This window comes from Fragaria vesca, linkage group LG2, assembly GCF_000184155.1.
Source record: "Fragaria vesca subsp. vesca linkage group LG2, FraVesHawaii_1.0, whole genome shotgun sequence".
Lineage (NCBI taxonomy): Eukaryota > Viridiplantae > Streptophyta > Magnoliopsida > Rosales > Rosaceae > Fragaria > Fragaria vesca.
Window position 1 is genome coordinate 24,742,845 of NC_020492.1, and position 23,935 is coordinate 24,766,779.

General features: G+C 38.1%; 3 protein-coding genes and 1 pseudogene across 7 annotated transcripts; 3 read left to right on the forward strand and 1 right to left on the reverse strand.

Annotated features, from left to right (window-relative positions):
- The first annotated feature begins 7,673 nt into the window (after positions 1–7,673).
- Positions 7,674–11,072, forward strand: LOC101300785 (annotated as a pseudogene). The gene is made up of 5 exons (XR_184041.1): positions 7,674–7,847; positions 8,536–8,579; positions 10,446–10,556; positions 10,673–10,728; positions 10,810–11,072. The product of XR_184041.1 is annotated as a protein yippee-like At5g53940-like (transcript).
- Positions 11,073–11,928: 856 nt separating this feature from the next.
- Positions 11,929–14,688, forward strand: LOC101299927. The gene is made up of 3 exons (XM_004291453.1): positions 11,929–12,046; positions 12,332–14,050; positions 14,310–14,688. Exons 1-3 carry the CDS (start codon positions 11,993–11,995, stop codon positions 14,373–14,375), a joined length of 1,839 nt encoding a protein of 612 aa, XP_004291501.1. The 5' UTR covers positions 11,929–11,992; the 3' UTR covers positions 14,376–14,688.
- A 644-nt stretch (positions 14,689–15,332) lies between these two features.
- Positions 15,333–18,174, reverse strand: LOC101309127 (ribosomal protein L11 methyltransferase-like). Its single transcript, XM_004292972.1, has 7 exons — positions 17,935–18,174; positions 17,456–17,543; positions 17,197–17,363; positions 16,801–16,866; positions 16,307–16,474; positions 15,740–16,063; positions 15,333–15,446 (listed from the first exon to the last, which is right to left on the reverse strand). Exons 1-7 carry the CDS (start codon positions 18,172–18,174, stop codon positions 15,333–15,335), a joined length of 1,167 nt encoding a protein of 388 aa, XP_004293020.1.
- A 380-nt stretch (positions 18,175–18,554) lies between these two features.
- LOC101301067 (protease Do-like 5, chloroplastic-like) lies at positions 18,555–20,783 on the forward strand. Of its 4 annotated transcripts, XR_184043.1 has the most exons (7): positions 18,769–18,785; positions 18,890–18,973; positions 19,139–19,243; positions 19,737–19,799; positions 19,892–20,018; positions 20,100–20,174; positions 20,502–20,783. XR_184043.1 is itself a non-coding variant. In XM_004291456.1 (5 exons), exons 1-4 carry the CDS (start codon positions 18,732–18,734, stop codon positions 19,901–19,903), a joined length of 234 nt encoding a protein of 77 aa, XP_004291504.1. In that variant the 5' UTR covers positions 18,578–18,731; the 3' UTR covers positions 19,904–20,018; positions 20,100–20,330. The 4 variants fall into 4 exon arrangements, 1 of the variants encoding a protein (XP_004291504.1); XR_184044.1 differs by lacking the exon at positions 18,890–18,973 and having other exon boundaries at positions 18,555–18,785; XM_004291456.1 differs by lacking the exons at positions 18,890–18,973; positions 20,502–20,783 and having other exon boundaries at positions 18,578–18,785; positions 20,100–20,330.
- Positions 20,784–23,935: the final 3,152 nt, after the last annotated feature.

Here is a 23,935-nt window from a genome sequence, read left to right on the forward strand (position 1 = left end):
TCAAAATCTATTTATGTTACGTTTCATATGTTTTCTTGAATGCAGACAAACGTAAACGAACATGATCCGGAATCTAAATCTTCATTCTTTATTTTCTCCGGCATCGAAACACAGCCTTTCATCTCTCTTTGGATTTACGGCTGTATATCACTATTAAGGAACAAACATGTTGCCGGCAAAATTTCCCGGCTGTTTCAGTTAAAAAATCTGCCCACGTCACTTGTAGGACCGGAGCCCACAGAACGTTAGTCGGCAATATTTTATTTTTCATTATAATAAATTAGAGAGGAAAATCTAAAGACACGGAGCGGCGTCATGATTAGGAAGAATGGGGGCTATTCTCGCTTTGTCTTTACCATCGGAGCGGTTGCGCCTCGTGATATGTGTCAGAGGATCTGGAGCTAAACACAGATCTGACGGATGAGGTTTGAGGGGATCAGGGTGGGTCCGTGAGGACTCGTTCCAGCTTAGTAGTTCTCGCGGTTTTAAATTTTCTTTTTCTTTTTCGTTTGGTTTTTATTAAGAGGCGGCACCGACGGCGAAACCGCTGCGTATTTTAAGAGGACCGAATCAGAAGAAGAGATGGGGTCCAACAGGTGGGTCCCAGCCGGACCGTGTTGACGAGGTACATGTCGGGATTCCGGATGTCGTCACGTGCATCCTACTCACTCACCGTCCCGTAATTACTAATTTTGCTCTCGGGTTTTATTTATTTTCCCCCTCTCCGAAACCAATTTTTTTTTCTTTTTTCTGTTAGGTAAATTAGTCCGGCACGAACTCATAACGTTTCTCTTATTAAAAGAAATATTGTGTCACTAAACCAAATTGTATGAAGTTTTTTTTTTCCTTTTATAAATTCTAATTTTTTACAAACCAACCAAAAAAAAAGAAGCTTATTTTTCTTTATATTATTTTATGGTTTATCTTATTTTACGGTTTGGTTTGGTTTCCTTTGCTGTTTGGTACATGCATATATCTAAGATGAACCATGGTTGTGTTAAATGTTATTGTGTTAACACAATTTTGAAGAGAATTTGCACCAAGATTAAGTTCAGTTTCCAACTTACAAATATTTGCATTTTTTCTCACGTCTTTGAGATGAATGAGGTGACAAAAAGAGTAATAAACAAAAAAAATCCTTAATAGTTTTTAGCTTTCAAGACCGATGATGCGACAATATACGATAAAGTCTCTTTTGAAAACTTTGTATTTTTGGACGTTCGACTAATCATACGAATTTGTCGTTGCATTGTGTGTGCATTTTAAGAAATTCATATCATCAAACGTACTTTTTGTCGTTACACAAATTATTTTCTTTTAAAAGTCAAGGGCAGTCAAACGACAATATACGACAAATAATATTTGATTTCAGTATATAACTATCATTTCTATGTTCTATTTTTGTTGGATTCCTCATCACCACACTCCACCTTGTACCTGCTAATCATCTACGCTATAACTATTATAGCGAAAACGCAAGGTGTGTGTCTCATCAACAATTTAAGCCTTGAAAGTTTTAAGGCATTCAAACGAAGGCTTTCATACTTTATAATATTTAAAAAATATATATAGATAGAACTTAATAACAAGTACATTCTTCGGTCTTAAATTATTTAAGTAGATAGATAAATCTCACTATATACTTTAATGGTAAACAATGTCTACAATTTTTTTATTAATAAAAATAGATAATTTCATTACTTAAGGCACTTTATATCAATTAGCATTTTGCGCTAAAACCTATATTCGACCCAAGCTAACAGACTAATTGATCACGGCAAATATATAATTGTGCCTACACACCCGAATTTCAAAGCACTATCCAATTCTCTTTGAAGTAATCTTAGTCATCTAGAGACCACAATTGGTGTACAACCAGAATTACCAAGAATTAAACAGAAGAAAATAAAATTGAGATGGTTGACAAAACTGAAGAAAAAAAAAAAAAAAAGGGACTAATCCATCCAGGCCCAAAACAACCCGAATAGATTAGAGGCCCAAATGCCCAGCCCATCACCCTTCTCTCCTCCCCCCATCCCGATCAAACCGAAAACCTGCGGCCGACCACGCCACACCACCATCGCTAGCTTCCACAAAAGCAAACCAGGCCCCCGCCTTCCTTTCACTCAAATAGAGCCCTAAGCCGTAACACTGCAAATCTCGCCCAATCGAATCTGGCCAAATCTGCACCACAAAAATTCGTTATGATCTCACTCAGATTGAAACACCTAGTCCAGCTGCAATCGCCAATCTCGATCCTTGCAAGCAGCTTGATTTCAGCCGTCGACCTCGTCCCACTTACAAAGCAAACAAGTTGTCGTTGCCCCACAAAGGCACCACCAACCCCAACCACAACACGGACGAAAGCCTCCCTCTGAAACACCGAAGACACTTGAAGGTCCACCCTCGTCGCCGATGACGATCTGGACTGTACCTCCTCGACCTAGCCAGATCGAAGCCACCCCGCTGCCTTGCTCGATCAGTCGCTTTCCTAGGGAAACCCTAGCAGAGAGAAAGCCGACTTTTACAATGTCTACGATTATTAATGAATAACAATTTAAAATCGTTAATTTATTTTTAGCCATCAGATTCATTTGTCTACCACAGTCTCTTAAAAACTGTCACTTAACTGAGCATGTCTCTTCTTTTCTTTCGTCTTTCATGACTCTAATGACAATAACCATTAGATGTGGTAAGGTTAGTCTAGAAGCCTAACATAAAATTTCAATGTCTAATGTTCGATTCTTAGTTTGGTTTTGCTAAAATATCCTTACAAGTTTGTGGCCAACAAGTTTGGAGGAATTTTGGTTTCGTGCTCCTATTGCAGAATATTAGTTTGGTTTTGTTAAAATATCCTCGCATAATTTCAATCTAGGTAGGTTTGTTACCAACTTGTTAACATTATTGAGTTTTTTTTTTTCTTCGAGGTGAAATATCAAGAATTTTTTTCATTGAAAAGCATGGATTACAAAATAATAGGAACATCAATGGTGGATGAAGAATCCCCACCCCCTCCCCTACCATTACTACGCTAAGTTACGGGTCTGTCACTGTTAATGACATCCATGAATCAATCGAGCCAACCCCTAACCATGAATATCACCTTTCAGAACGGGCTACAAACTAAGCTACTGTGTGCGCGATACCGTTACAACTTCTTAAAACATGAACAAACTTAGTAATACCTGACAAAGCCATAAGCACTCTAACTTTCTCCACTAGAACTCCCTCTGTAGCAAAACACTCACTATCCCCATTCACCAACTTGACAACATCTAAGCAATCACACTCCTACCATCTCAACCTGCCAACCTCCCTCAGTTACCAACTCCAATCCTAATATTACTGCTAAGAGCTCAACAGTACAAGGATTAAATCCTCCATATAATCCCATAATAAAAAGAAACTTTAACTAGACGATATAACGCAAGGAATGAACACTACCTCTTGTATGGAATTCAATATAACCCCTTGTATTGAATTCAATATAACTCCTAAGTTCGAACATGTATGTCTTCATATTTTCTAATTGTAATCTCCGAAAGTTCTGGGATGCAACAAGGTGCAGGTGAACCAACAGGTGAACCAATACTTTTATTGACACGTGGCAAAACATCAGACATTCATTTAGTAGGTCATGAATGAGTCCTAATTTTAATCTAACAGTCAACGTTAAGAAAAGAGATTTGAAAAAAAAAAATGGCGAAGGTCGGGGTCTGTAAATGGAGGAGGTAATGATTCTGGGCTATGGGTTTCTTATCACTTTTCTGGGGAACGCAGTCTCGTATACGGATGGTGACGTCGGAATCGAAGAGTGAGTTTGGGAGGGATCGAAGAGCAGCTTGGACGGCGACGTCGGGAGATGGTTTCGATAGGGTTTTCAAGGAGACGAGGGGGTTGTCGAGGCCATCGGTGATGGGTAGGACTTCCAGGAAAAGTTTGTCCGAATCGCCCGGGCCACCGGCGACGGCGTCTTCAATGCCATCTTCTTTTCAGGGCATCGGGCTGTGCCGCGCTTGGAGAACCCGACGACGACGAAGACCTTGTTGAGGTGATCGAGGATGAGATCGGTGGTGGTGCAGTGGAGAAGGAAGCCGCGACAGTCAAGGTCCTGGTCGACGATGGACGAGTTTTTTTTTTTTTTTTTTTTCTCATCTAACTAAAACGGTTACACTAATGTCTGTTAATAAAAATAAGGTGCGGCTATTACCACCCCACCAAATGCTTTCTTCACCCTATATTTCAATTTTAAACTAAATATTCCAATATTAACCCCACAATCAAAAAATTTTTGTGAAAATATAATATTAAAATAAAATCCAAACAACACCAATTCTCTACATCTTTACATTGAAAAAAAAAACCACAAATCTCTACATTTTTCAAATTAGATTTGAGAATCACTTCAATCTTCAACATGGTGGTTATACAGTGTGATATATAAGATTGTTCGTTCTTATTTTTATTTTATTTATGGTTTCAAACGTAGTATTTCATATATATATATATAATATTCATAATCGTAAAGAAAAACTCAAGAAAGAGATCAAGGAGAATATAAGATGTGGTTTGAGAAGAATGGAGATATGCGTCAATTATATTGATGAAATATTTGTATATATTTTATCATTTTTGTAATTATTAATTAAAAGAAAAAAAATAAAAACTAGATTTTCATAAAATTTTAATGGCAGAATTGAAATTTTAAAGGTAAAAAATTAGACGTGGGATGAACTGAGCATTTAATGGAGTGAAAATAGCCACACCCTAAAAATAAACCCCACATGTTTGGTTTCTAATGCACCATGGTGCAATGAATCCGCTCCTCTATAATCTCACTTATAAAAAAAAAGTTGCTGAAATTCACACATTTTTTTTTTTAATCTACACACCCCTTATGCTGTATTTACCAAACCACCCTTAGCTTCTAATCCTCTCTCGGTCTCTCCCAATCTTTCTCTCTCCAATGTTCTTAACAAACTAATCCAAATCTCAGTCCCCCGCAGCAGGGATAACTAAACCTAGCCCTTACCGCCTCAACCATCTCAATCTATTTCGCATTTCGGCCCCGGCGGTGATCGAGGGCTTAAATTTCGGTCCCAGGGGTGATTGAGAAATTTTACAGCCGCGAGGGAAGTTCGAGCTCGCGACGGAGCTTGTCAAAGTCATCAAGGCGGAGGACGCAGTGGGGCTGCTTTTTCAGTTTCTTCGCTTCAACTTATTCTCCTCGTCGGATTTAAATGTAGTGAGAATGATGGGAATAGTAATCAAGGAAAGGATGTTGGATCGATCAATGGTGGATTATATATATAAAGCTTTCAATGAACAAGCAGACTAAGATGGTGGGAGAGGTGAGAAGTTGGTAACCCATTTTTAACGAGAGAGAGATTAATATGGTAGTATTGGGGTGGGAAGAAAGTGGCTAATAATCTTGAAGACTTGAACATGATGGAGGGTGATGAAATTTGACAACGAACAGGGTTTTGAGCAACGTCGAAATTCGCTCTTCGTTTTCCATTGAAGAAATTGCTTAAGCTTACTGCAAGGTCGGAAAGAACGCTGGGGCCGCCACCAAGACTCTTGCTCTTGCTCTCCGCCACTAACGGTGGCGAAGGATCCTTCGATGGCGATATTGGGAAGAAGAATAAAACGAAGGCTGCTGATGGGAATTGTAACTCTATGGGGGAAGGGTAGTTTTGGAAGATGAGTTAATAAAGAGTAATAAAATATTGAAAGGGTGTGTGAAATGTAAAAAAAATGTGTGCAAATTTCAGCACCCAAAAAAAATCTATAATCTCACTTGTTATTCACAGTGTGCCGGACTCCAACAAAAAATTATCCTTGAGCATTTGAAGTTTAAGTAGTTGGCCATTTTGTTTTAGCTGCTTATTTTAGTTATCTGCCGGCTAAAACCCGCCGTCTGAAGCAACATATTGTAATCTAAAATCATATTCGTATCTTAGGCACATATATTATTATGATCTTCTGTTTAAGGGTGACCTCAGAAACTGTAGGCCAGTAGTGTCACCCTGACACAACTCGAAATACCAAGTCTACCCCTCCCAACCCTAAAATTTATATCTCACGATCAATGTTCGAAGTAGGCAAATCAGCGGAGCCCAAGTGTGAAACCAAAGGCTCCCTATTTAAAAGACTCGTGGCGCGGCGGCTGCCTAGGCAGTGGGCCCCCTTCCTCAGCCCCTCGTTTCGTTCGTGTCGTCTGGAATCGGCAAGTCCCGCACCCCATGCAGGCTCGGCAAGGACGCTGACATTTACCCAATGACATCCCGCCACGAGGGTCGTGTTCACGTGGGCCGGAGCCGTACGGATAGTCCGGGAAGCGCGACGTGTGTGGGGTGACGTGTCCGACAGCGACGGCACCCTACAGTTAAAGCCTGCACGAGTCGGCGGTGCTCGGTGTTTGCGTGGAGGGGAAGGTAGGGAGAGGGCGGGACCCACAGGGATCGTTGCGGCCTGCCACGTGGTGACGCGGTCCGAGGAAAATGACTAAACCGCCGAAACGTTTATTTAAATGGAATTAAAATATACTTCAGGGGTGGTGGGGCCGGTGTGGAAATAGAAGAAAGAAAAGGGAATTTGGGTTGTTCGGGTTTTTTGGGCGGCTGCCGCTTTGGGTTGTTGGGCTGTCGCAGGCTAAACGGTACGGATATGGGCTATGTTTGTTTGGTTCTTAATCTATTTTGATTAATTACTAATTAGTGTTTAAATAGTTAAGTAGTTACTAATTATAACATAGTGGACCACAATATGTTGCCAACAAAGAAGGCTAATGAGATGGATTATCTAATGTCTTGGAACGAAAATTTTTGAACGGAGTCTGTTGCATTCATGCAAATGTAAAGTTTAGGTTTGTTTTCCATTTTTGGATGAATGAATTGTCAATTATTAAAAGGGAAAATGATTGAAGGTGTAGGCTTGAAAGTGTCTGTGGTTAGTTGAGACTTGAGAATAGATATCCGGTTCATACTCTATTGAAAAAAAAAAATTGGGTTTATAAGATAGTTCTATGCTTCAATATTTTTTAGTAATAATCACCAAATTATGAGTCATTCGTTATTTTTGTCAGTGTAGTCACATAATTTTTAAATTAATCACTCAATTTACTACTTATCACTTAACCGTTGAATATCTCCTCCAGCTCAATTTGTCAAATTAGATTTTGATGGCTATGCTCACCAGGATTCACATGTGTCAGTTGGTTTTGTTATTTGTTCGCCTCACCGTACCCCTATTGTGGTGTCCTCAACATCTCTTGGCAAGACTGATGTTCTCATCTCTTGTCTGTACATCACAAGTTTTCTCATATTCAAGTTGAAGAGGATTCCAAAACTCTTATTGATATTATCACTTGCAATTCTAGTACTCCTCCGAAGATAGGTAGTTTGGTGATGACATTCGTGTGTTATGTGACGCAACATTTCACCTCTATTTCTTGAAGTATCTTTGGAGGGATGAAATTTCGTTGCATATTCTTTGGCAAACTATGGACACCATCCGTGTAGTTTTAGTTTGTAAAAGAAACATTTGTCTGGAGTTTTGGGGAACTAGCGTTTTAATAGTATTGGCATAGCAACGTGGCGCTGTGCAAATCCATTTCTCTCTCTCTCTCTCTCTCTCATATATCCAAGTTTAGCTCTGCCACTTTTGACAGTGGCTCCTTCACTTGTTTCGTCAGAAGGTCAGGACCTCTAAGAAGAAGAAGAAGAAGAAGAATTACTGTACTGTGTTAGATGGGAAGGATATTCGTGGTAGAGCTAGAGGGAAGGTCTTACAGATGCAAGTTCTGCAAGACCCACTTGGCCCTCGCCTCCGACTGTGTTTCTCGGGTACTTTACTCTCACTTCACTCTTCTCTTATCTCACTTTCTGCTCTAAAATGTCTCTTTCACTCATAAGAAGTTAAGAACCATTAGCCATCACCAACCACTTGAAAAGTTCTCTTAATTTCTTTGTTCCTCTGTACAATTCGTTTCCTGATATATGCATATAATCTATGTTCTTGAAGTTTTTTTTTTTCCACTGATTGACTATTGAGATAGGTCATAAGACCCAATATAGTTGATTCCAGTAATGGAATTAGTCAATAGTCAATGAGGTTGAAGTCTCTAGTTTCCGAGTGCATATGCTAACATCATTGTCTTAGCTTATTGATTGATTTGCGAAGTAGGATGATGGAACTATGTCCATATGTAACTTCTTAAGCTATGATATATTTTCAATTTTTGATCTTTTATGCTTTAATATGAGTAAAGAAGTTAGAAGAACTGTCCAGGTTGCTAAATTTTGGGTTGTAGAGAACTAGAGCGATCTCCCAGTTTCAGGAATATCAATTTGGTTTGTCCTAATTCGCAGCTGAGCTATGTACTGTAATATTCGCCTAAATGGTCACAGCTGAAGTGCTCATTTCGGGTCACTAGCTCTTATTTGTTTTGTCATGACCAGCATATGGACTTGAACTGCTCTGTTGGATTTTAAACTATTTCAGGTCTCATTCTTCCCTTGTTAATTTGGTCAGGCTTTTCATTGCCGCAGGGGAAAAGCCTTCCTCTTCAACAATGCGTGAGTTCTCCATCTTTCCTGGAATATCTGGTTTTATTGTTATTCTTAGTAATTGGAAGCATAGCGCTTCAAAATATATACGAACCTATAACTGTAAGACTATGGATTTTACCCTGGCCAGATGGAAATGAAGCTAATTAGGAGGATTTATTATGGTCATAATACATATTATACTGAATAAATTATTTTGTAATTCCAAATCGCAAGGAGTAATAGTTCTTAGTCTCTTGCATCTATTTTGGTATATTGGGCATTTTTTATGGAGCGTTGGAATATTTCTCCTTATCCAAGGATACAAGAGTTTTCGTAGACAATAAGATAACAACATTGTACAAGTAAAGCCCAGTGCAGCACTGCATTATGTCAGTCGTCACTCCTCCCTTAGCAGCCACCCCCTAGCATTAGTATTCTGCATTCTAGTTGAGAAAATCAAATATGGGAACCGGTTATGGGTTGAATTTCAGACTCATGAAGCTTGACCACTAACCTCTTTAACACTTACATATATTAAAATAACAAACAATTTGTTACCAAATTTATCATAGTTTCTTTAAGGTAAGTTTTTGTTGGTTTATTGTATGCCTACTACATCTTTCTGTGGTCCTGGTGTGACGTACTTTTTGTAAGGCATGCAATAAGAATGATGCATGATTATGGATATGAACTTATGAAGTCGATGATTTGAAGGTTGAGACGCCTTTTGAGTTAAAAGACATGTGTATGCTCTAGACTATAGTGGCAAATGCTTAACATCTCTTTCCCATCAACGTTCATCTCAATTTGGTGAAACTTTATTTTTTTTTTACTCTCTCCTGGTGCTTTCCTCTTAGATTATGGGTTTGGTTACATACATTGCTAAAAAGAAGAAAATGTTTCATACCATTCGACTCACTCTTCCCCCCCCTGCTTTTTTAGCTTTATGAGAATTCCTAGGCATAGTTACGTTTGTATGATAAATTGATAATGCAGGAAGCCCCAGAACTTTATTCTTGTTGTTTAAGTCTCTTTCTGAGTATTGTGGATCTTGTTTAGAAACTAGACCAAAGGGTATGGGTGCAGAATGCTGATAGATTATATGCTTGTGGGTGATACACACACACACACATAAAGTATTGCAAAATGATCGAGTCAACCATTTATAGCATAATTTCTACAGTTTAAACTTGTCTAGGAACGAATGCAGTGTCATTTGTTATCTGCTTGACCATGATTTGTTTGTAGACTGATAGGCATTGTTGTTGTTCTTGGATTCAACATGTTATTATATGATTTAGTTGATTTGCCTATAATGTAAAATGAAATTTCAGGCATAAAACAACTCTCATACTCTTCCAGCACAATGACTTTCCCAATAAAGAGGCAAGCCAAAATCAAACAAAAGCAGAATGGTAATGAATCAACCCCAAACCACATACCTAATGGAAGTGTCTTCACAATATATTCAGTGCGTAGAGTTTAAGACAATCAAAGCATTGTTGAAATTTTTAACTTATAAAAGATGGAGTTAGACATCTTAGAAGGTTGGCAACTGCAATGGTAACACTCTTAAGACATTCCTGATTAGATATTGGAGAAACGAAATCCATGAAGTGACTTCCAAATCTGTAGTTTAATCACTTCATATATATTATAGTGCTCACGGTACCTAGTCTGTAAACTGTTTATGTTCTACACTAGAAAACTAATGTTCATAGAGAAATTAGGATGTCCTTCGATTTCCTTATTTTTCAAGGGAGATCTTCTATTAGAGATGAAAATTATCGGCCTTGCACTTGCTTTCCATCTACATCCATGATGTAAGAATAAACTTATATGTGATAGATACCAGATTCAAATATTAATAGGAACTGATAATTTGCCTTCCAGGGTGAATATTACAATTGGAGCATTAGAGGAGAGGATGATGCTCTCAGGTGTGCACACTGTTGCGGATACATTTTGCTGCTTTTGTGGACAAATTAGTTGGGCTGGAAATATGTACTCTCTCTCTCTCTCACTCACACACACACACACACACACACACACGAATAAGCACAAACATATTATTTAGTTTTCTTTACTTCATTTTCAAATAAGTTTGATTCCACAACCAGGAGACTGCACATGAGACGGCGCAGAAATATAAAGAGGGGAAGTTTGTCCTTGAAAGGTATAATGCCCTATCTCAAACTTTTCTGGTTTGGGTTGTTAGTCATTCTAAAATATTTTCCTCTTTTACCATCATATTTAGGGGGAGGATCGTTGAGGAAGTAGATTTTTCTACAGAGTTCGATATTGATTCTGAAGATGGTCTGGATTTTTAATTTTCTCTTGAGTAGTTGTACCGGACAATGCAGAACTGTTCTTAGGATTTGAATAATGTAGAGTGAAACTTACAAGTTTGTTAGTATGCAAGTAACTTCCTGAATCAATAAGGCAAGTAAAAGTGCACCAAGTGATCATACGTTTCGGTGTATGTTATCAAAGATGGTTTCATGCTACAGCAGTTGTACTGAGCATGAGCTTGGATTTTAAAGTTCTAAAGGGAATATTTTGCAGTTGGGTTTGTTTTCCTTTGAATATTTTACAATGGAATTACTGAATTAATTTCGTATCTCTCAGCAATTAAACTTAGAAAGAGCAATTAATCCAACGAACTGTATCTTTGTACACAATCATGAAAGATGACCTAGCTTATAACAGTGAAATCCTTCAACTATGAGATGAATGGAAGTTTAGAAAAATAGTTTAGAAAAATGCAAGGAAGTCTAGAAACGAGAATGATTTAGAGGTCAAAGGCACTCAAATCTAAGCATATATCTTATATAATAGCCAATAACTCAATTTTCATGAATCATAATTCAAAAAGCAATTTGACGTCAAATCAAAAATTGAACCATATCACACTTTAATGAATAAATCAAAAGTGTTTTTGAACTAATTGAAATTTGATATTTTCTCAAATTTTATTTAAATTTCAACTCAACTTATATGTTTATGGTCGAACGAGAACTAATTGAATCATATAAAGTCGGTTTAAAAGGCAACCTAAGTCGACACTTTTGCAAACCCCATGTGAACAACAACCTTCTTATATAGTCTCCGAATTTATACAAGAAAAGGATTTACTTTTTTACTTATTTAATTTTGGTAGAGTAGGAAAAGGATTTATAAAAGAAAAAGAAAAAGAAAAAGAGAAAATAGAAGAGAGAAAGAAGGTAACAGTATTTATGAGGAGCGGGCAGCGGGTGGACGAAAGATAGAAATCTTGGTGCAAAAGCCTAACAACAAACAACTCTTCTTTCTTCGACTGCAGAAATTCCGATTACAAAACCCATTCGTTTCTGTTACTCGTTGTATTCTTAATCCGCTTCTTCTTCTTCTTCTTCTTCTTCTTCTTCTAGTTTTGATTGTTGCAGGTAAAGTAAACCCTGATGGCCAAGTCCTCTTCTTCCCATCGAAAGAAACGCGACAAGATTTCATCCAAGGTTCGTTCTCTTCTTCACTCATCCACTTTTAGGGTTTTTCATATCCCTCTTCACATGGGTTTTGCTTCTTTTTGTTTACAAGATTAATTTTTTTTTCTTTGATAAGTTTTATTTATTTATTTATGAATGCTGAGAATTAATACGATAAGAACAAAATCTAGAATTTTAGGCAAGAAATTAATCTAGTTTTTCTTATATCTTCATTCTATTTGGATAGTTTGGTTTATCTAGTAGTTTAAACTCAATGCCGATTTGCTTACTTTTGTTTTTGTGTACATTGCTTAGGCTCAAACAAAGAAGAGAAGCAAGAGTAAGACTAACAGTAAGAGTGACAAATACAGATCCAAGAAGGTTTGTCGTCGCGATGATTCTCTTTCTTTCTCAGATGAGGATGATTCCAGGAGCTTGAGTTCATCGTTTAGCTCTGAGGATGGCCGTAGAAGTAGGAGGGCTCGATCGCGCACTCGGAGAGATGTGAAAGGTAGTAAGAAGAGGGCTAGGAAGAGATCTTATAGCAGTGATAGCAGTGAGGAGTCTCCCCGTCCACGTGCGAAGAAGAGGAAAGCATCGAAGAAGTATGAGGCGAAGAAGAGGAGCCGTTCGAGGGATAAGCCTAGGAGAAATGCTAGGACTAGTTCTGTGAGTAGTGAGTCTAGGAGCTGTTCGACTTGTCAGGGTGGGGGTATTAGTGGTGATGAGATTGAGTCTAAAAGACATAGGAGTAGGCTTGAGAAACGGATGAGAGAGGGAACCGATAGAAACAAGGTTGAGAGTGGGACTGAGAGGAGTAGATATAGGTCTAGGAGTCGTTCTTTGTGCAGGAATTATGGTGAGAGTGATTGTCAGAGTCAGGAAAGAGTTAGCGGTGAGGGCAATGGGAGGAGATTGCGGTCAGTTATTGCTGTATCCAAAGAAGACAATGAGGGGAGATGGTTAGATGAGGTTGGGCACAAGGAAGAGATTACATATGATCATGATGATTACCCTTCTTGTAGAAGTAATGACAGTAATGACGGAGGGAGCAAGAGGGAGTTAGATAATCATTTACAGGTTGCATCCGAGGTGAGAATGAGGGTAGAGAGTGCAAAAGAGGAAGGAGCTCTTGTTTCTGATGCTGAAATCATGCGTCTTCCAAGTAGTGGCAATATATGTGACAGGGATGATGGGGGCCAAGCTGAAGGGATTAATTCTAGCTGTGATGAAACAAGGATTACTGATCATGTTAATGAAAATAAGATCTCTGGGGAAATTAGTAGTTTGAAAGACGAAGATCTGGAGACGGTCTTAAGACAGAAGGCTTTGGAAAATCTGAAAAGGTTCAGAGGAAAGCCTCAAAAGATTGCTGTAACTGGTGATAAGGAAGATAAGAAGCAACCACCTGGTGCAAAAGCTGAATCGGTTCAATTAGAATCCCCCAAGGTTGGTGGTGGGGCTAGGATGTTGGTTGTGAAGTCCTCCAAAGAGGATATCTCTGAAAATGATCAAACCCGATTAGTAGAAGGGACCAATGGGTCTCCAGCTAGAGATTCCATTTGTTTGTCTGAAATATTTGAAAAGGAATTGATTAGGAAGAATGGTAGAGACGAAACTGTCTCTGCCAAGCAAGATGTTGTTTGTCCAACACATCAAGAGGCTGTTTCTGGTAGTTCCAAAATGGCTAGCACAACTCCTGATGTAGATAAACCAAACTTGGCTGCACCAAAATCAACGTCTAGTTCCCTAAAACCTCACTCGATTCTGAAACGTGCACTTGCTTCACTGCAACACCCTCAGGATAGATTGCTGGTAACCAAGAGTAGTGTAGATAACACAGTTTTTGGGACTGCTCAAAGTGTGACCCAGAGTAGCAATAATGATGGTCTAGACATCAGCAATGGTTCTGGTTCTACTGGTCCTGAACCTTCTGGAGAGAATAGGTCTGATTTACAGCAAGATGAGGCTAAGGATGGTTTGCAGTTTGAGCAGAAGACAATGTCTGTGATGCGAGGTAGTGAAATAGTACAGGTGGGTGTTTTGATGTATTTTACATATTTGATGTTCTTGTTTTTTTCTTTGGTACTAACCAACTTATGATAAACACTAAGGGTTTTATAAATTGAAAGAAGCAACTCGGACAAAAACTGGGTCAATTTACCACACCCCCTGTCCCCATAGGGCACACATGTTGTAGATTACCACTTAATAACTATTAAGTGACCTTAGATTTTAGATTTAGATGGTCTATTTTGTTATTGCTCTAACAATTTTGTTTATTGTTGACCAGGTGAGCTACAAGGTTTACATCCCGAAGAAAGCCCCTGCTTTGGCGAGGAGGCAACTTAAGCGATGATATTGGGGTGATGCTTCAAACAACATTTGCTTCAACTAACAGAGAGTGGGATTTTTTTTGGAGTTTGATGCTTGATTGACCTTATATGCATGTGATCTCAACCTCAAAAATATAAGAAATTGTGGTCAAGTAGTCACTGGTATGACCAAGAAAGGGAAGTAGTTGGTTTTGGTAGTTATATCATGTCACTATTTTTTCAACTGTTCATATCTGTATTACTGTTTTGCTATTTTTTACTTCTGATACTCTGCAGTTTATGTAACTTGCTTAGGATATGACATGAATAAGAACAATAAAAGAATTTGTTAACTATATATTTGAGTATTGATGCATCTTATTGTTAGTTGTAATCTGTACCAGTATGGAGATTCTCATAGCGCTTGGTTCTTTCATTGTGCATGTTTCTGAATTGTGAAGCTGCTATTTCAATCGATTTTAATTTTCCTTAAAAGATCAATTTTTGGTTCTCTGCTTGAATAACTAAAATAACAAGATTATTTGCACCGTAAGTGGTTTAGCAGCGATGTAGAGGAAATAAACTTAAAACAAATATTTAACCAGAAGAATAAAATCTGCCTGCTATTTCATTTTGAAAACTGTTCAAGCAGTTGATTCATAACACAAACGAAAGATACTGCACCCAAGTTGTCATGGGTGACCAATTCAAAGTTTGCAAATGAATTTCTCTGTACATATACCTAAGCTCATTCCTAGATTAGAAAGAACCCGTAAGCAGTAGTTGGCTATACGGAGGGATGCGTCTCATGTTGAACCACCCTCACAGAGTCAGCTAAATCTCCATGCTCCTGTGTGGATTGTTAAGCCACCCAGCTCGAAGACTCAAAAGTGACTGGACCATTCAGCCTCAAATAGAATAGCGTCTTTCTGGCAAAACTGTCTGGAACATTTTTGTGACAGACACAATGTACTTCCACTGATGGACATGGGATAGATTCCTCAGTTGCCAGGAACGATTTGCTTCTTTCTGCCATGGACACAGACCCAACCATCCATCTCTGTAGTTGATATGCCTTCCAAGAACTGCGAATATCGCTCTGTAATATATGGAAGCTACAGAAACACAAACACAACAAATCAGGCCCATGAACAAAAGTCTGATCTGTAGGGTTAACTTAGGTGCAAGTTTGAAATGCACAAATGATGGCTGATATCACCTCATAACCGCATTTTGATTTTACCTAGCTAAAGATGTATAAAAAAGATAAGGAAGAAATTCTTTAACTTTGGCTTATCTCTCTCTTTTCCAGGACAGATGCTTATGAGGATGAAATTATAATTATTCCTTAAAACAAGAGGTTGTCTATATAAACTATCATGTATGCTGGAGTAAGCTGGGACAATACCTGCTCAGAGAGAATCCCGGAGAGACCGATGACTGCCCCAGGCTTTGCATAAGAGACAATCTGATCTGCCAAATCCATTAGAGGATTTAAAAGTATATTTGCAATTAGGACATCGTACTTGTCTGTTTCTGAGATGGCTTCCACTCCAGATGAGCTCCGTTCTTCCACATATCTACATGGATCTGTCCAAACTGAGCAATTTTCGCTCGGAACTATATATAATTGCATCTCTTCAGGTCCTATGTTGTTCAGAGTAGCATTCTGGTGTGCAGATGTAATTGCTTGCGGATCTATATCAATTCCGACTGATAAGGCAGCACCAAACTGTGGTTCCAGTCACAAGGCAATATTAATATCTTGGTAAAAATAAGCATAAGCAGGCGTGCATAACTAGCATCATCTGCAAGGAATTGCATTACTAAGAGTAAGGTGGTACGCAGCTTAATGACAGACATCAGACTTGTGCAAATCAGCAACATGCTTTATTATATGCCATTACACAAGTTTGATTGGTACTATTGCAAGGTTTACTTTGTCTCAAGGTTCATTGACAATGAACTTAAGTACCTTAACTGCAGCAATTGCAAGAATTCCAGAACCTGTGCCATAGTCCAAGAATTTTTCTCCCCCCTTTATCAAACCATGAAGCAGCAATAGACATAACCTAGTTGTAGGATGCTCACCGGTTCCAAATGCTAATCCAGGATTCAGAATTATATTTGTTGCTTGGGCATTCTGTAGGAGTCAAGGAACAATAACTGTATTAGATTAATGCTAACGATCACATTCTTCTTTTGTGACTAAGATTTAGAACTACAGAACATTAGGATCTGAATGAGCTTAGGTGTATGTTCTTAAAAAGTTTTAATTAATTTCAAAGGTTTGAGAAGAAGAATGCAGCACGAAATTTGGTATCAATATCAGGAAGGCCCAGAACCCTTAGTAAGCCACTTCAACAGCTGAGGGGTTGATATACATTGTGACTTGGGAGCAAACACTGCCAACATAACCTTAATGATAATAATTGGGAAACCAGAAAAAGCAATCTCATAATAACTTACAGGGGGAGTTTTCCAGGAGGGCACAATCCAGAGTCCTTCAGTAATCTCAACAGGATGAAATGATTCCTGTACAAAATTGGAAAAGAAAATTTCAAAACATAATGTCTACAAATACACAACTGAGAGTACATCAGTAAAACACTAAAACTGGGCATACTGAATTTGTTCAGTACTAGACTTATCTTTATTACAGTGTTAGTTTCAGCCAATAATCGTTGGTATACATTCTTACTACAAACTTATTTAGAAATACATTCTTACTAGAAATTTATCTAGCATTCAACACACATTAGCAAGAGAATTGCACCAAAGAGGCTGAAGTCAAAGAAACAACATGATCATCTAACCAGAAGTATATGCAAGACCCTAAAATTAGATACGAAGAAGCAAACTAACCTGAGTTTTTTTTATCCAGTCATACTGCTCACCTATTGTAACTTCATAACGAGGTATCTCTTTCAAGCTTATTGAATCAGCAGCATGTGAAATGCAAGTATCTACATCTTCACCTTCAGGAAATATGGAAGTAATGCAAATCTGCATATTGATGAGAAAATATACAGCTTATGATTTATTCATTACAAAATCTCCTTGCACAAAAAAGGTGGCAACATAGAAAAGCAATTGAAATGTATAAATCAAGAGGAAGCTTAGCCGACCTCATTGGAATCCTCATTGTCATCATCTTCATCAACACTAGTAGAAGTTGCTCCAAAGCATAATAGAGCATCTTGAAGCATATCCTGGCCAACAAAAAGAACCAAGTTAGACATTCTATCAAACTATGACTTACTAAAGTCCCAATTCCAAGTTTCCAACTCCATTTGTTTAGTAATTGGTGTATTCAGTTCCATATGCAGCATTTCTACCTCAAAGGTCTCAACTTTTCTGTTCATTTGCTGAATTGAGTGATTCTGACAAGTTCAACCAAAATAGCAGATTAACTTACCCATTTTCACACACATATCAACTTCAACAGAGTAATCATCTTTTTCTTCTCAACATCCCAAGATCAAATTTTTATCCTAAATCCAAGTTACTAACTTACATGAGCTTAAACCCGGTTCATATATTCAACTTAAAAGCGACAATTTAACCCAAAAAAAGAAAAAAAGAGAAGGAAAAGGAGCTCACAGAGACATGTCTTTGGCAGAGAATGTTGACAGATTGGAAAGGCAAAGCAAAGGGCTGGGGCGCAGGAGTCTCTGAAGAAGTAGTAGAAGAAGTGGAGATATATACAGCATTGAAAGAATTGGGCCGCGAGAGGTTTCTGGGCTTGTGGGTTGTGAAGAAGCGAGATGGGGGACGAGAGAGAGTGAAAGCTCGAGAGGTGAGAGTGGAGGCAAGGTGTTTGAGCCAAGGACCGCCTGACATTGGTGAAGTAGCGGGAACAAGCTCTTTGTGGTTGTCTTTGAGGCTCTGGCAAGACAAGAGGACTAGTCATTTTTAGGCTTTTGTAAAATTTGACAGTGAAATTAATATTTTAAAGGGAATTTACTTTTAAATTTTTAATAACTAACAGCTTCAAAAGCAAATTAAGAATTTTATTCCATTTATGGAAAGCGCTGGACTATGCCAAGGTTTCGTACGCCGCTGTGGTCCCCATACGCGTGGCAGCGTCTTATCCGCGCAGACGATTTTCAAGGGACAAGGACGAGATTTCACAGATGACGGGAAGGAAGCTCGAAATGGACGGCGTTTGGTGAAAGAGGAAGGGGCTTTTGTGTAATGTTTGTTTGAGTGGGGTGAAAGAAGGGGGAGGGGTGGCCACCTTGGCGGGAGAGCAGCCACGTCTCCTCCATCGAGAGGCGGAGAGGGCGAATTAGTGGCAAGCAAAGTTCAGCCACGTCTCCCTCCGGAAGGTGGAGTAGAGCGTTTGTGCACAATCTCGACATTGAAAGAGGCGTTTTTGCTCACAATTTTGAAATCCGATGAATGTATTGAAGCTGGAAATTGCATGCAGCCAGATCGCATTCCCTCCCGAGGTAAGAGTTTTAATCCATGAGTTGCAGCTTCGTATCCCCTGGTTTGTGTTCATGTTTTTGAGATTTGATTGTCATCGGGCTCCGAATTCATGAGTCAGGAACAGCCGAACAGATGTTTGCTGAGCATGTCTTGATTTCATAGCCTTTTGTATGTGTCTGGTTTAGTTTATCATCGCTGCACATGTCAGGTATGTGAATTTTTAGTTTAGAGAGAATCGAACCCGAGAGTATTTGATATCAGGATCCATGTAAACTCCTTGATCTTTGTCTCGTAGATGTAAATCCACTAAGATGTCTGAAATAACAAGCTAGCTGCCAATCTACTTTTCACTAATGTGCTTGCTTTGCATCAGTTGATTACATTAAAGGAACCTAACGCAGTCACGCAAAGTGAGGATCATAATACTGAAGTTGAAGGAACAAGTTCTCTCTTCATTTGGGATAAGTTTGATCACAATGTAAGCAAATACCTTGATATTTTTCATGTACACTGACATCTGCTTAATCTTTAAATGCTATTCAAGGCTTCCTAAGGGGAAAATCTACTTGCCTCAGTTTGGATATTGCTTGGAGTCATGCTTTTAGCACTATAACTCTAGCTGACCACATTATATGGTGGTTCGTCTGTGAATTTAACAGATAACAATATGGCCGACATATATCAGATTATCTGATATGATCACGAAATTTGGTTGCTCTGGCAACACTGTATGTATATGCATTTGACAATTTCACTTTGAAAAGAAATCATTTACATTTGTGTTGTACTTAAAAGTTACAACAATGTTCTAGTAGTTTTTACACACACCTGCATCTGCATCCTTTTTGTGTAACAAATTCTGGTCTAAGTTTGATATATCTAGTTAGATGCTCCCTCTTTCAGATGAATACGTATATTGTGATGATCTTCTACTTTCGTAATACTAAAGCGGCCAATCCCTATCTGTTCAGGTCACAAATTACCATGTAGTAGCTAGATTGGCTACAAATCAAACCGGATTACAGCGTTGCAAGGTTTTTGTCCTTTCATTCTAGCTATGAGCTTTTGTCAAATTATACCATCAGTAATTGGTCCACTAGTACTGATTTTTTTGTCTGTGTGCCAGCTATTTGTTTGATTTTCAAAGGTCTTTGTTGCTCATGGTTTATATGGTTGATGCAATGGGCAATGGTTTTAGCAGTGAAGGCAAAATAGTTGGTTTAGATGCATCTCGTGATCTTGTTGTTCTAAAGGTAGCAAACTCTACCATTCAAAGTACTCTGATGAGGCCCTTTTTGGTTCTTATATACGTATGTGAATGTTTATTTCTGCAGGGAATTCAAGCGGTCCATTGATCAATTCATATGGTCATACTATTAAAGTTAATACATCTACCTTCACTTGCAAAGGTAAACTATGTAGCTTCCCATTGTAGTATACGGTACAAACTGACTGGTAGAAAATGAGGATTTGAGTGGTAGAGTTGGGTTTCCAAGGATTTTGATCTGTTCATTCTTAGGTTGCCTCTCCACCAAGTTTCCTTCCCACCAAAGTGATAGTTAAGACTTAAGACTCGGAGAAAATGAGACCTCCAAACTAATGCGCACACAACTAGCATCTGGTTCTACAATCAGATTACACATAGTAGAAACCTTATACTTTTGCATGGAAACAAAGAAAGGAACGGATTTAGTTGAACTCTTTTAGTGTTTATATTGTCTTTCTTTATTTTGCAGGGTCAGGAACATCATCTGGTGTTAACTGTGCAATACCAATAGTCCAATAGACTCTGTTGTGTGAACTGGACCATAGCTTGTTGTATATGGAACCTGTTATAGTAAGAGGTTCTGGTCAATGTAATCCATTGTACTGTATCTAATGCGTCGGTCGTTCTAAAGTCATGTGGGGAAACGAGTTGAATAGGTTTCATTGAACGCAATTCAAATTCTAAATGAATATTGATCGATTGACTCATTGAGAGATCGATTGACTCATTGAGAAACCATTCAATTTCTGTCAAAATCTCAATTAGTAAGAGTGACCAATGTACTACATTTCTCTCTCGGAACAGCATAGAGTCGCAGAAACCAATTTTATCATTCTTTAGTCATAACAGAAACCATTCCCATGCCATACCTCATAGAAAGATTTTTCCTTTTGCCAAGCAGTTTCATGAAGCCAAAACCCAAGGATCGAAACCTCACTCTGATTATACGTCGTAACCTGTTTTTAAGAAGCCTTCTCCTAGGAGTCTGGCTTTGTGTGCTAAAAAACTACAAAATAACTGAATTGTCATCTAAGGTCAACTTGAATGCGCTCTCACATTCAGCTATAATGGAGGATTCACCACTGTCACATATCCGTTTCATATCAAAACCAACCAAATACAACTCCTATACCAACTGGCTTCTCACTTTTACCCACATCACCCATGATTTTGAGCAAACACAAAGCAAAAACATAAAAAGCAGCAGAAAAAAAGAACCATGGTGGCTGCTATCCCATTATAAGCAAACTAACCTTTAACTAAAACCAAGAACTAAAAAGCAAGCAATTCCATAAACTATATATAACAGTCGAACAATATACCTGCACTAACAATCACAAGAGATCGCACCCGCGTTTAGCTGCAGTATTTCTTTTTGTGAACATACTGAAAGAATTCGGTGTAAAATATTACATGCTCTACTTATTGTAGTTTCAATATATATATTACACAATGTAATTGGAGTTATTACAGAAACTATAATACTTGATCTGGTGATAGAGTCTGCTGTCAATTGTAGACAAAAATTTAGTGCTCCAATCTTCAAAATTAAAAAGCGCTGCTTTAATCCTGTCTGCAGAATACATGGGGAGTTCATCCTAGCAGCATGATACAACCATTCTGTTACATGATAGCTTCACTAGCCACTGCAACAAAAAACATAACTAATCAATATCCGTACACAGCATGATTCAACCATTTAATATCCTGTCACACGCAAAGATTATCCAAAGAAATGAAAAGGGTACTAATATAAGTCAGATATGAGAAGAATAAAACCATGTAAAGTCAGCATATACTTTCATTGCAATCACTGTGTCAACAAAAATTCAAGCTTTAAAAGCCAGATGAGGGTATCTGACATTCTCAAACCTTACATATACCAAATGTAGATAATACTTCAACACGATTTAATAAAATTTGGCCTAATGAAAGAAAATAATAGTTCTGAAATTAGGTTGTCCATCAAGTTACCGTGCACAACTCCGTTTCAGCTTTCTAGGGAAAAGAAGGTAAGAAATATTTAAACACCTACTATGCATGTTTGACATATATTAAGTCACTTTGTGAAATTGAATGGCATAACTTAAGAGCACACCCAAGACCTGAAAGAAAACTTAATTAAAAGTCGAAACCATCTTCATTGTACCTACTATATCCTTCCTACCAGAGATTGCTAATTTAGAACAGAATCAAACACTTATCAGAAGTGGCTGATGCGATGGGTTTTGTTCATTTACCAAAATCCGACAGGCCAAAACTAACCTCGATAGCGAAATAAAGAGACTTCACCAGCTAAAAAAAGTTATATTTGTGTGCCCTACACTCCTCAGATAGTTTAAGCACAAAGACAGCTTGAATCCACCAGAAGTGGCCGGTAAGAAACCAAGTACTGTCAGTGGCATCAAGCAAACCCTTGTTATGGTAGCAAGACAAATGCATTTGTAATATCCGTGAGATAATGTTGACAACTATTTTGATGTAATAAATTTGGTTAAAATCTAATTGCAAGCCATATAGTTGAGGCTTACTGTCCGTGTATTGAATTAAATTTTACATGCCAAAGACTCAGTCTTGCAAGCTTGATAATAGGTCAGACTGGGATCGACACAAACAATTTAGATGAAGAAAAGTTACCAGCTAAAGAGTGGTTGCGCTCCAACTAAATAGCATCTAGCTGCAACACAATTACAACAAACAAAAATCAGACAAATCAGAAGTCTTCAGAGCCAATGAAGTCAAAAGAGAACCTGAATTTCTTGCATCTTCCTTCTTCCATAAGAGACATTTTTTTTTTTTGATTGGCCACAAGAGACTTGTTTAGTACCTTTAGAGTAGAAATTAAGGGCATCAATTGGGAAATGGCCTCACAATTTCCTTCTCGACCCTGCTTTTGATTACATTGTGAAGAAATAAGTAGAGCACCTGGATTGTTATAGTAAAGAACCAAACAAGTTCAACTTCACAAAACAATAACTTCCTTATTCTCAATCAAACTATGCAAATAATGTAAAGATTTTATACTACTCAAAATACCCGTAAATTCTAGATTTCTAGGCAATGAAATCATGAATTAAGGACCAAAAAAGAAATAAAACTTTACTAACAGAAATTTCGACCAAAGTAATAAGGATTTGAAATCCAACTAAACAACCAATTACGTACAGTCGGTACAGTCGCGCTATCTTAGAGTTGAAATTCATATCAATGGAAAGAAAGCAGATAGTTGCAATGAACAATTCAATGGAAAACTAACAGCTCAATGATCAACAAAGATGATAAACCATAATCACCGAACCATGAGATTTTGAAGGTTTTACTCACCTCACACACCTTGCTCCCAAGACAAGTCTTCAACTTCTCTCCCTTTCTTCCAAATCGCCAGAGCTCTCCCTCTCATGGCTTTCAAACTTGGCATCCTTCTCTTTCAGATGTGTGCAAGACGAATGGATTCGACTCTTCTATATCAGCAACATGCATGTAGTGTCTCTGCCTTACTGGATTCCAGATCCAGACTCTAACTTCGAATCCATTTGAAATAGTGGAGTACGTTTCGGCATTGTCTAGGTAAAGAATTGAGGCAAAATCTATGTTCTGTCCTCCAGTCCAGCAGTACATTGAATTAGTTACCGTGACGACCTGAAAATACAGAAGTGCCCTTCCGTTAACGAATCTGTCAAGCGTACGGTACCATGCGCGTAGTGCAGCTTTTGCCTCCATTTATTCAAAAAAAATAAAATTATTCCATATTTATTTTTTTGTTTTTGTTGAAAATGGTTAGAATTTGGTTAAATTGAGTTCTTTAAACAATTTACAAGATTTTTATAATAATATGAGATATCAGGTTTGAACCACAGTTTGTGAACATCCTTTAATAAGGACGATTTCAAATCCGGACACTTT

What these genes read in the sequence shown, in the direction of transcription:
- LOC101299927 (XM_004291453.1), top strand. Translation starts at nt 11,993, where the DNA reads ATGGCCAAGTCCTCTTCTTCCCATCGAAAGAAACGCGACAAGATTTCA. An exon ending in GCGACAAGATTTCATCCAAG is followed by an intron (nt 12,047 to 12,331) that starts GTTCGTTCTCTT and finishes TACATTGCTTAG; the next exon opens with GCTCAAACAAAGAAGAGAAG. An exon ending in GAGGTAGTGAAATAGTACAG is followed by an intron (nt 14,051 to 14,309) that starts GTGGGTGTTTTG and finishes ATTGTTGACCAG; the next exon opens with GTGAGCTACAAGGTTTACAT.
- LOC101301067 (XM_004291456.1), top strand. Translation starts at nt 18,732, where the DNA reads ATGAATGTATTGAAGCTGGAAATTGCATGCAGCCAGATCGCATTCCCT. An exon ending in AGATCGCATTCCCTCCCGAG is followed by an intron (nt 18,786 to 19,138) that starts GTAAGAGTTTTA and finishes GCTTTGCATCAG; the next exon opens with TTGATTACATTAAAGGAACC. An exon ending in GGGATAAGTTTGATCACAAT is followed by an intron (nt 19,244 to 19,736) that starts GTAAGCAAATAC and finishes CTATCTGTTCAG; the next exon opens with GTCACAAATTACCATGTAGT.
- LOC101309127 (XM_004292972.1), bottom strand. Translation starts at nt 18,174, where the DNA reads ATGTCAGGCGGTCCTTGGCTCAAACACCTTGCCTCCACTCTCACCTCT. An exon ending in ACTGGATAAAAAAAACTCAG is followed by an intron (nt 16,867 to 17,196) that starts GTTAGTTTGCTT and finishes AATTTTGTACAG; the next exon opens with GAATCATTTCATCCTGTTGA. An exon ending in TTGCAATTGCTGCAGTTAAG is followed by an intron (nt 16,064 to 16,306) that starts GTACTTAAGTTC and finishes CTGGAACCACAG; the next exon opens with TTTGGTGCTGCCTTATCAGT.